The 12,386-nt window shown below is 38.4% G+C and overlaps 1 protein-coding gene across 3 annotated transcripts in view; it reads left to right on the forward strand.

Moving 5' to 3' along the window:
* dsp (desmoplakin) overlaps positions 1 to 12,386 on the forward strand; it is a 64,526-nt gene that overhangs the window by 31,316 nt on the left and 20,824 nt on the right. For all 3 annotated transcript variants that reach the window (XM_062977705.1, XM_062977704.1, XM_008114975.2), the window contains exons 6-14: positions 8 to 58; positions 1,829 to 1,990; positions 2,521 to 2,625; positions 3,557 to 3,652; positions 4,483 to 4,608; positions 5,613 to 5,765; positions 6,528 to 6,682; positions 8,023 to 8,149; positions 11,913 to 12,129. In XM_062977705.1, the coding sequence (XP_062833775.1) occupies positions 8 to 58; positions 1,829 to 1,990; positions 2,521 to 2,625; positions 3,557 to 3,652; positions 4,483 to 4,608; positions 5,613 to 5,765; positions 6,528 to 6,682; positions 8,023 to 8,149; positions 11,913 to 12,129 (1,192 nt within the window). The remainder of the gene's footprint in view (positions 1 to 7; positions 59 to 1,828; positions 1,991 to 2,520; positions 2,626 to 3,556; positions 3,653 to 4,482; positions 4,609 to 5,612; positions 5,766 to 6,527; positions 6,683 to 8,022; positions 8,150 to 11,912; positions 12,130 to 12,386) is intronic.

A 12,386-nucleotide genomic window follows, 5' to 3' on the forward strand; every position in this document is an offset into this window, starting at 1 on the left:
TTTCTAGCGTGAGAAGGCTGCTATCCACCAACTGGAGGAGGAATATGAATATCTGCTGGTAAGCTAATAAGCAGGTCTTATAATCTGTTCTCTGACTAGTCGGTAGAGGATTACCTGGTATCACCTGTCTATGCAGATTTCTGTAAGATGAGAAGTATTTTTTTTTTGCAATAACTGCTCTCTACCCATTATGCATAATCTGGTGCATAAGTTCAGTGTATGGATTGCCTGCTAAATTGATGACAGCAGGGTTCGTCCATTTTTAATAGCTAAGTTGAAAGAAGAAATAATATTATGTGATGAACTTTCTCTTCCACTGCAGTCTAACAAAGGGACTAGCTATGTCTGCTGAAACTGTCTCATATGTTTATTCTTCTCCCGTGTCATGACTGTCTCTCTGGCAAGATTACCTCAGATTCATAAATAATGTCTCCTCTTTGGTGTAGAAAGAGCCCCTGGTGGTGCAGTGGATTAAACCACTGAGCTACTGAACTTGTTGACTGAAAGGTTGGCAGTTCAGATCCGGGGAGCGGGATGAGCTCCCGCTATTAGCCCCAGCTTCTGCCAACCTAGCAGTTCAAAAACATGCAAATGTGAGTAGATCAGTAGGTACCACTCCAGCGGGAAGGTAACGGTGCTCCATGCAGTCATGCCAGTCACATGACCTTGAAGGTATCTACAGACAATGCTGGCTCTTTGGGCTTAGAAATGAGCATGAGCACCAACCCCCAGAGTCGGACACGACTAGACTTAATGTCAGGAGAAAACATTTACAGTAGAGTCTCACTTATCCAAGCTAAACGGGCCGGCAGAAGCTTGGATAAGCGAATATCTTGGATAATAAGGAGGGATTAAGGAAAAGCCTATTAAACATCAAATTAGGTTATGATTTTACAAATTAAGCACCAAAACTTCATGTTATACAACAAATTTGACAGAAAAAGTAGTTCAATACGCAGTAATGTTATGTTGTAATTACTGTATTTACGAATTTAGCACCAAAATATCACGATATATTGAAAACATTGACTACAAAAATGGCTTGGATTATCCAGAGGCTTGGATAAGCGAGGCTTGGATAAGTGAGACTCTACTGTACCTTTACCTTTACTCTTTGTTGTAGAGTAGATAGGATTTTGAAGTGGATGCAGATGATGGCTCAAGTCACAATGCTCACTGAGTTATTTTAGATCAATTCGTAACTCTTAGCCTAACATCTTGCCTGGGGTCACTGTGAGGATAAAATGGTGTAAATATGTACACTGAAAGGCATGGTATTAAGGTACTAAATAAGTTAATTACTAACTATCAGATTTGACATTGTAGGCTTTTAAAAAAAATTATGGCCTTAAATTACAACAGACAAATTCCATCTTCTACAAATTGTTCATAGCCTTTTCTTTAAATTATCAACATTGTAGTGCTTTATAAGTTGTGTCTGAAAACACATAGACAATATTTTGGAAGCTGCTCTGAGTCCCTTTGTGGGAGAGAGGGTCGGTTAGAAATGTTGTTGTTGTTGTTGTTGTTGTTGTTACTATTATTGTTGTTGTTGCCCTCCGTTACAACTTGTCTTTCTCTGTAGCTAGTAAATCAGTAAGTTGTGCATCTTAATCTTACACTGCTGGTAAATCATTTGGATTTTCTTTTAAAGTGTAGCACATCTAGAGCTTAGACATGCCCAGAGTTCATTAACTGTCAAAACTGTTGGCTTTATAGAACTGTACCTGTAGGGTTTTTTGTTTTGTTTCTTCTATCTTTCTGACTTTCCGTCATGTTTTGATTGTTACCTTTCAAAGAGCTCATTACTTTGTTGGTGTTTGTACAGAGATTCTCCTTTGAACGAATGGACCAGCTGCGCCAGCTGCAAAACATCATCCAAGCAACCAGCAGAGAAATCATGTGGATCAATGACTGTGAGGAGGAGGAACTTCTCTATGACTGGAGTGACAGGAACACTGATATTGCCAGGAAGCAGGAGGCTTTCTCTGTGAGTTAACTAAATGCCCAAATACGAATAAAAAGAACCCACACTCATGGACTGTGGAGTTGGCTTTAGTGATATGTTTTTACTGCTTCTATCAGCAGAACGTGAGTGGATCAATTTCCTGGGTGCTATGCTGGAAAGTCCTCTGGAGTAAATTTTCAGACAGCTTAGAGAGAGTATGGTGGCAAAAGGAGTGAGGAGGAAAGTCTGGTTGTTCCAGAAATAAGTGCTACCGAAGCTCTAATTGTTAGTCATTAAAATGTTGGAAACTTCATACCATGCACCTGATATTTAACATTGATGTGAGATGTTCTCTAACTGGATATACAAAGTAGAAGGATAATGGCATTAATTGTGTTCAGATTTCTCCCATTAGTCAGGCTTTTCTTATAATCGGATAGTGCATATTAAGTCTACAGGGCTTGCAGACAAAAATGAAGGTGTTAGATTTTTAATGATTTCACTCTGACACGGGAGGATGGATATGATATGACTTCGTGTGTGTCATTTGAAGTGTTCTTGTCTGTTGCCAGAAACGCATGAGCCAGTTGGAAGTTAAAGAAAAAGAGCTGAACAAACTGAAGCAAGAATGTGACCAACTGGTACTTAACCAGCACCCTGCCTCTGACAAAATTGAGGTAAATCTTCTTGTACTGTGTCCTGGATGTGACAGACTCTGTTGATGCTGAAAATGGTCAATAAAATCTTGAACTTTATACCTTGCACCTGCCAGCTGCACTTTGCTGGTCAGTAAGTATCACTGTTGGAAATGTGCAATATGACTCACACACCCAGATTGTACTGCTAGTGTTAAAAACCCATTTTTTCTGGTGAAAGTATTTCTGGAGAAGTAGTTTAAAAAGAACTTTTTCAAATGTTGGAAGTTACTCACAGAATTAAACAGCTACTCACAGGAGTAAATTGAAACTGAATTTTAGTTTTTGTGGTTGTTTTAGTAGTATTTTATGGTTTTGTTTTATGATGTTTAATTTTGTTGTATGGTTCTCCTTTTTGGCAATTGAATGTTTTGCCTTACGTTGGAAAGAGTCCTGAGTGCTCTTGGGGAGTTAGGGCGGTATATAAATAAAGTTTTACTTACTTACTTACTTAAACATTAGTTGTTCTAATAATGTGAAAGGCCATTTAAAGCTCTGGTTAATAATTTTGTTTACTGGTGGGTCACTTTTTATTTGAATGAGAAAACTAATTCCTCCATAATAAGTCACTGAGGGAAGGAATTACATTAGCAGAACAACTAATGTTTAGTTCTGAGTGGAGTTAATTGTTCTCCCTAAAGGTAAGGCATAATCATGGTGTGTTTATGGAGACCTTGGTTTTCATGAAGCCTGTGGGAGAAATACCTTTGTCTCTTGCTTGTGGATCCTTTCCTGCTTCCCTAGAAATGAGGTGGGGCAGAACAACAGGCTAGACGGCTGGGCGTGGAGAGAGCAGGGCCATCAATCAACTGTCACTTGCAGACTCTTTTTGCCTTCTAAGCTGTTTATGAGTAAAAGAATGAAATTATACAGTTAAACTTGAGGATGAATTGTATTTTTTTTTAAATTATAGGCCTATATGGATACACTGCAAACACAATGGAGCTGGATTCTACAGATCACGAAGTGCATTGATGTTCACCTCAAGGAGAATGCAGCCTACTTTCAGGTATGTATTGGAGGTAGTAATGCCAGGTTTATTAGAAGTTACATTCCAATTCTGTATAACTGAAAAGGGAGAGCCAGCATGATTTAATGGTTTGAATGTTTAAAATAGAAATATGAGAGACCAGAATTGGAATCCCATTGGGTGAGTTTTTGTAAGTTACACTTTGTGTCAGGTTGAAATGAAGGCAATGGAAAGATTCCTCTGACTAAATCTTCTGAAGAAAACCTACTAATAGGGTTGCCATACACTAGTGTTCATAGCATATATAAACAACAATAATTGAAAAGGCCATCACACATGGGATATTTCACAGCAGTGGTTCCCAACCTTGAGCCACCAAGTGTTTTGGACTTCCGCTCCCACACTTCCTAACAGCTGGTAAACTGGCTGAGATTTCTGGGAGTAGAAATCCAAAATACCTGGAGGCCGAAAGGTTGGGAGCCACTGTTTTACAGTCAAGCCATTTTTTCAGGAAAATGGCCAGGTAGTGCATTTTTTTTGCAGTAAGAACCACTTGCTAAATCAACCATGTAAAGTATAATTCTACCCTTTAAGGATTTCCTTGGTTTGGATCCCTTCATTTGCTCTTCAAAATATCCTACCCTTTCTGTTAATGTGCACTGCACCTTTGCAGAGTTCATCACTGATCTGTAAAAAATATCTGAACAATTTTTCATCCTGCAAGCCTATACAACAATATGGTTCTCAGACAATTATTACTGTCAGTATTTATGACAGAAAGTACATAGTGCAACGTAAATGATCACTCAGATCTTATCAAACGGCAGCAGATAAGCAAAATGACATGTTTTGTGTTTTTTTCTGTGTAGTTTTTTGAAGAAGCCCAATCAACTGAAAATTACTTGAAGAACCTGCAGGATTCTATCAGGAAAAAGTTCATCTGTGATAAAAACATGTCCCTCCAAGTTCTTCTGGAACAGATCAAAGAGTTAGAGGTACTGTTGCCCATCTTTTGAGATGCCATGACATCTCGCAACTATACTCGGATTCCCAGCTTTGCCTACTCATAATGTGAGAAGGTGAAAAGAAATCCCACCCCTGTGAATTTTTTCCACCTGTTTTCCAGGGCTTGCTGATTTAATCAATGAAGGATGTAGAATACAGTTGGCCATCCATACCCACATATTCTGCATCCACAGTTTCCACCATCCATAACATGAACATACATTTTTTTAAAAATATGTCCCCAAGGCAAGTTTTGATTTTGCACTATATATAATGGGACTTGGGTAACCATGGATTTGGGGACTCTTGAAACCAAATCCCAATGCATTACAATGCCCCACTGTAGTTCTTTCCCAAGGTGTGCTGTGGAAGAAAACCCAAAACTTTGTGTATTTCAACCTCAATTGGTAGGATAAATATAAATAATTTCTAGCTCAGCCTGTTTTATTTACAAATAGTAGTCTGCTTATGATGCATATCCAATAGATTAGCATTTATGTCTATTGGGTTCTCGCTAAGGAATTTAGGTTAGGTTCTCTTTAAAGCTAACTTATCTTCCCCAGCTTTCTTCATTGAATTCAAGTTAATAATTGCATCTCAGTTCTGTAATATGGGTTAAACCCTTGTGCCAGCAGGACTCTGACCAACAGGTCAGTGGTTTAGATCCAGGGAGAGTGGGTGAGCTTCCTATGTCAGCTTTAGCTCCCCATGCGGGGACATGAAAGAAGTCTCCCACAGGATGGTAAAACATCAAACATCCGGGCGTCCTTTGGGCAACATCCTTGCAGACAGCCAATTCACACCAGAAGCAATTTGCAGTTTCTCAAGTAGCTCCTGACACGAAAAAAAGTTCTGTAATGTTCTCTTCCTGCATACAATACATTATTAGCATGCTGAATTTTAGTTACTACAGAAGTCCACTGAGATATTTGCCTTTAATTCAAAGAAGATCCATACACAAACATTACCTAATCTGTTTTGTCTGTTTTTCTAGAATGAGCGAGAGAAAATTCTGGAATACAAGAGGCAGGTGCAAAATTTGGTGAATAAGTCTAAGAAGATAGTGCAACTGAAGCCACGTAACCCTGACTACAGGAGCAGTAAGCCCATCATTCTGAGGGCACTGTGTGACTACAAACAAGATCTGGTAAGACTTGTGTCGTTCATGGATACTGATAAGAAATCAGTGTGGTGTAATGGTTTGAACACTGGGCTTTAACTCTGAAGACCAAGGTTCAATTCCCTGTTCAGCTATGGAAACCCACCTAGGTTGGGTCACACATTTTCAGCCCCAGAAACCCCTGTGATAGGTTCACTTTCAGGTCTCCATCAGTCAGAAATGCAACAATATATGCCTGGATGTTTAAAAAGAATCCAAGGTTGTGTCAGAGTGTCAGACATCCAACACTTACCTCAAATCAGCTTGTTATTTGGGTCCAGGTCAATAAAACATCTGCTCCTAATATGATTTGACTGCATCTTCTAGAGGTTCCCCATATAAAATTCCTTTGAATATTGTCAAAAAGCAGAAGTCAGATTAAAAGTATTAACCTTTCCAGGAGTCTTCTAAAGACTCATAAATTTCAAAGGATTATATATTTTAATGCCAACATAGACAGATCTGATGGCAGCAGGTAATGATCTGCTCAGTTATATCTTTTGAGAAATCACCAGCACTATATAGTGCATTGCAGGTGTCTAGTTGGATACGATTTTCATAAGAATAAATGAAATAATGTTGGGAGGGTATGAAGATAACAATATTGCACAGTTAGATTTTGGACGTGGACATCACTGGGGAAAATTCAACTTCCTAAAATTCCTAAAATTAAAAACTGATGCACACCAAAACTATTTCCAGCATTCTGCGATACTCATCCTTGCAATAACTTTTCTTACTTTTCCACAGAAAACAGTGCGCAAAGGAGATGAATGCATTTTGAAAGATAATAGTGAACGCAGCAAGTGGCATGTGACTGGCCCAGGAGGAGTGGATATGCTGGTGCCATCTGTCAGTCTCATTATCCCACCCCTGAACCCATTGGCTGTAGATCTTGCAACCAAGTGAGTACTTACCAAGATCCCAAAGGGTTAATCCAAGATCCCAAAGGGTTAATCTGCCCTGAGTCCCCTTGGGGAGATAGGGCGGAATGCAAATAAAGTTTATTTATTTATTTATTGCCGTTTGAACTATGAGGTAGGACTACATATAGAAGTGCTGAGCTCTTTTCTAAAGCCCTCTAATTGAGTCTGAAAGAGTGGGTTTGTGGCCTTCGTGTCTACTATCCTCATCCAAATATTATTTGTGACAGATGTGGGAGGGCATCAAATGCTTCTGGTTTTAACTATTGCTAGCAAGCATGATCAGTACTCAGAGGTTTTAGAATATGAAGCTCAATATGTATTGAAATCTACCTTTTGACTATCTCAGGGCTCATGGGTAATGTCCATGACTTTGTCTTTAGGTGAGAAATGCTGCTCTGAGCATGTACACCACCTTTGCTTTCTTTGTTTACAAGCCTCCCACATTTACAAGGGCTAGAAATTCATTATCTCTGCAAGTGGAATTTGTTTTTTTCAGGATTTGCAGCATATTCCAGTTAATCTGAAGTTAACTTTTTGGCACCCTAAGGTTGTCAGGCTATTGTGACTATATTCTGCACACTTTTGATAACTGGAGTAATGTTTTGTTCTAAAATCACATTAAAGGAACCTTTTCCTCAGTGTGCAAAAAATTATAGATAATCTGTGCACACACAAAAAACTATTTCTCTTTGAACATCCTTCAGATGTTTTGGGACTGAAGTAAAAATCAGCCCCTTACAGTCCGTTCAGTGGTATAGAATGATGTAAACCGAGTGCAAGGATAATATTTCTTGGCATGTGGATTGTCATGCTCTTCTTGCAGGACATGAATGTAGAGTAGTGGTTCTCAACCTGTGGGTCCCCAGGTGTTTTGGCCTTCAACTCCCAGAAATCCTAACAGCTGGTAAACTGGCTGGAATTTCTGGGAGTTGTAGGCCAAAACACCTGGGCACCCACATGTTGAGAACCACTGATGTAGAGCTTCTTCATTCCCTCCTTTGGGATGATGTTACTTTAATGTAGGAGACCAGAAATTCAATCCTGTATAGCTTCTTCTCACACTATGCTATATTGAAGTGAATGTATCCAACATGGCAGCGTATTGATTTAAGGTGCACTCAAGCCTTTCTCATGGGACACAGTATAGCATCATGACCCAAGGAGTCATGAGGATTACAGCTGTGAATATTCTATGTCCATGTTGAGGTGGAACACATCTGTTCTTTCCTGTGTAGGTTTTCCCAGAAATGATAGTCACTTTATTATCTAGGAATTATAGGTGCTTTTTGAACAGGTGTATCCCTCTCATTGCGCCTTAGGATTGAACAATACTATGATGCTATTATGGCTCTCTGGAATCAGCTTTACATCAACATGAAGAGCTTGGTGTCTTGGCATTACTGCTTGATCGACATTGAGAAGATCAGGGCACTGACCATTGCTAAGGTAGGTGTCGAGTGTGGAGTTCAGGCAGTGCAGAAGTTCTCAATCTTTTTTTCTTTGCAGCTCCAACTGTTTGCTTAACTCAATTTCTCGTGGGTATAATTGATTCTTGCAGTCTCTTCCAACTCTATATAATTTTAAGCTAATTACTGTTTCCTGGTTCTTTAAATTATAAAGAACAACAGCAGTGATTATACACTGTTTCTCCATATACATACACTGTGAAACAACGCCTTGCATTGGTGTGTTTGGAATATTTCTTCCATTTGTGTATACAGCCACCCCTAAAAAACTGGAAGTATGTTTCTGGTTCTCACTTTTCCCTTTGAAAAAAAATGAGATTACTATAATTGAAGAGAAGATATGGTCCTTGGTGGTCCTTTGAGACAAAAAACAAATGATGGTGGATTCCTGAAGCATAATGACCTTTGTTAGGGAAATTTCCCCAAAACAGCAAAAGCATTTTAAAAACAAAAGAGCATTTTAGCTCACAACAAGCAGAAAGCAACAATTTGTCTGACAAAGGCTTTAAAGACTTCAGGTGCAGAATTCAATGTTAAAAAGTTTCAAAAGTTTATTAAAACATAATTACATTTCCCCCATATAATTTTATTGCAAAGACATGAGGAATGGGGAAGGGTACAAGAGTGAATATAGAACGGGGCATTTTTAACATCTTACAGCTTCGTCTTCTATCGTTATTTAGTACAAAAAAGTTTCTATGATGTTAAAAAAGAAAAAAGAGAAAAATTATTTTCTAATCTAAAACAGAAGGATAGAAAAGTGGGTGTATAGCTTTTTGAAACAAAAGAGAGAAAAGTTGGGAAATGGAAAATTGAAAGCACTAAGTAGTGCTTCCTACCCTGTCTCTGCTGTCTTCTTCATAATCAAAATATTACCCTTGTCTTAAATCTTCTTATCTCTGGTAGATTAACTTTCTAGAATCTCCTGGATATGAATGGGGATCCTGTTATTCTTGTCACTAACTTCTCTTTTTTTTCTTTTCTTGTTACCCCTACATCCCTGTACTACTTGTTTCCCCTCAATGTTGTAAAAACTCAAATATTTTCGTATTCCCCTTTTACATTGTCAATAAAGGACTGCTATTCTTCTTCAAATTTGAAAGGATCTGGTGATTGTACGTGCCTAGTTAGTTTTTCCATCTCTGCCATATCCAACCTTTTTGTAATCTATAAGCCTTGGGAGAGAATTTCTTCTTTCCAATAATAAGCATAAATAATCCTTGCATCAGTTAGTATCATTTTTGGTAGTGTTGAATTTGTAAATCCCAACAGAAAGGCGTCTGGCTCAAGTGGTACTTTAATGTTTTAAGATGTTTTCAATGTTCTTATGAATTATAATTCAGATTTTTGTTTTGCTTTAGGACATGTCCACCGCATATGGTAAAAAGTTCCCTTTTCAATGAAATTTTCAACAGTTTCTAATTTTGGTTCCATCTTTGCTAATCTTTCCGGCATCATGTACCATCTATGCATCATCTTATATAAATTTTCTCTTAGCCCAGTGGTTTTCATCTTGTGGGTCCCCAAGTGTTTTGGCCTACAACTCCCAGAAATCCCAGCCAGTTTACCAGCTGTTAGGATTTCTGGGAGTTGAAGGCCAAGACATCTGAGGACCCACAGGTTGAGAACCACTGTCATAGCCCATAACATCTTGTGAATTTAATCTTTGTTTTCCACATCTGTTCCCCTTTGTCTAGGTCGATGTTATGACCCATATTCCTTTACCATTTAATCATTCAGTCTTTGATTAGATGTACTTCTGTATCTAATTTGAATATGTGACAGACTTTTCTAATTTGTTTTTCCTTAGACTGGAAAAAATATCTATTTTATTGCCTTTCCAATCCATGCCTATCTTCTTATCCATTTGGCATGTTTCTTATAGTTGCGTATATTGGAACAATGAAAATTGTATGCCTTCTTGTCATAGTTGGTTTAGATTTTTTAAAATGAGCTTCATTTTGTTGTCTAATTAATAGAAGTTTATAGATGACCCATTGGTCTCCCCTCATCAAGAACTACATTTCTTGATAGGAAAGATTGCGTTTAGGTTTTCTAACTAACTCCATTACTTCTAAGTCCAAACAAAAGGGAAAATCTTTAGAGATGTGTTTTCTCTGAGTCACACACAACTAGAGTGAGACATAGACTGAATGACCATGAAGTCTTTCTTCTTGGGTTTAAAACAAAGGAACATGCATCCTGAAGAAATTCCATTCTATGCCATCGATTAGAATAGGAGGAGAAAGGATAACGAGTGAGAGAAAATGGACATTACAACATACATTCAGGAATAAGGGGGAAGGGATTCCCTCATCTTAACTTGATTTTATCTGTCTCCTCACTGAGGACTACAGACTAGAGCAGTCATGTTGAATTTCACCCTTAATGCAATAGCTATTCTATATATATATGATCTTACAAATATGCTGTTCAAAGAACCTGGAATTTTCAACCTAGTCTGATTGGCACAGTAATGGGAAGTTGGGGGCTAAAAGGGGAAACGAATTTTTGCTGAATTTTGTAAGCTGCCTTGAGTCCCCTCTGGGGTGAGAAAGGTGACGTAGAAATAAACTAAATAAATTAATGCAATTTTGAAATGTCAAATAACTTGTAAATATGTCAGAATGGGAACAGACTAGTATTAGTCCACCAAGTGAACTAAACTGGTCTGATGTTTAATGTTATTGTTAGGAAATAATGTTAGTGTTTATAAATTGTCACCTAGGGAAGATGAATGGTACGAAGGCATGAAAGCACCCACCTCTCTAGGTAGCTAGATACAAAAAGAGCGATAACTCCTGCATTTCTGGTTCATTATGAAAAAAAAATGGTACTTTCAGCATGTGTAGTTTACTTTCAAGAGAGAGGACATACCCTGTTTCCCCCAAAATAAGACAAGGTCTTATATTAATTTTTGCTCCAAAAGATGTAATAGGGCTTGTTTTCATGGGCAGTCTTATTTTTCCAAATTGACTTTTTAAATGAACTATATCTAGGGCTTATTTTTGAAATAGGGCTTATATTTCAAGCATCCTCAGAAATGCTGAAAAATCATGATAGGTATTTTCAGGGTAGGTCTTATTTTGGGTGACACAGGGTATATAGATTTGCACTCTTACTAATTTGCAACCAATATCTAAATTATGTTTAAGTTCCATTGATTTCACTGGATTTACCCTAAGCATGACCAAGTTTGCATCCATCATGCAGTCTTTGTAAATTCATGTTTTTACTTGTTTCACTATTGACATTGCAAGGAAACCACAAACATTACAAGGCTTAGGGGTATGCATCCCAACCTGTACAAAGGCCATCTGCCTTTTCTCATGTCTTGTCTCTACTGATAACATGGCTGGTGATTTACAAGCAGTTCTGCTTTTGTCCCCAAAGCTCCCTATTCCTTTTATCTGCACATTCCTTGGAAACTTCCTTCTAATATAAACCTACATAGTTAACCCATTTGCCATTCTGAGTCCTATAAAGAAATATAACCTTTCTGATTTACTGCCATTCATCAACAGCAGGAGTGAATAGTATGAGTTACTCCTGATGTTGAAAACAATCCCCTCACATTATTCATCTTCAGTGACTGTGTTGACTATGGCGGATGGAAGTTGTGCTCACACAACACCTTAAAATATAGGCATACTGTGGCAGAATCTGCACTGTGTAAATGTCTCTTCCCCCCACTCCGTGATTTGGTTGCTTTTCTTTACATTGTTCCTGCCTGTTCATTTCAGCTGAAGACAATGCGCAGAGAAGATTACCAGCGTGTCATAGACGACTTGGAGATCCATTATCATGAGTTCCTCAGGAACAGCCAGGGCTCAGAGATGTTTGGTGATGATGAAAAGAGAAAGATCCAGACCCAGTTTACGGATGCCCAGAAGCACTACCAGACTTTGGTCATCCAGCTGCCACCACAACAGCAGCAGCAGCAGAAACAACCTCAACAAAGTGAGTTCTCCCTAAGTATGGGCTCCAGCTGTTGTACGGCTTGATTGCACAGCATGTGTGACTGCCCAGCCCAGCATTTTTTTCCCTTTTGTCTGGCTATGGAAAAATTTGCAAGAACCAGATAGGCCATAATAGTTCTTTAAGAGTTTGCATTCGGCTCAGTGATTGGCTTTTTACAGTCAGTGTTCCTCAGATAGCATGGCCTGCTGCTCTACCTAGCTGAAGTATTTTGGGAGTTGTCGTTCAGTCAAAGAAAT

This window comes from Anolis carolinensis, chromosome 4 (genome assembly GCF_035594765.1).
Source record: "Anolis carolinensis isolate JA03-04 chromosome 4, rAnoCar3.1.pri, whole genome shotgun sequence".
Taxonomy (NCBI): Eukaryota; Metazoa; Chordata; class Lepidosauria; order Squamata; family Dactyloidae; genus Anolis; species Anolis carolinensis.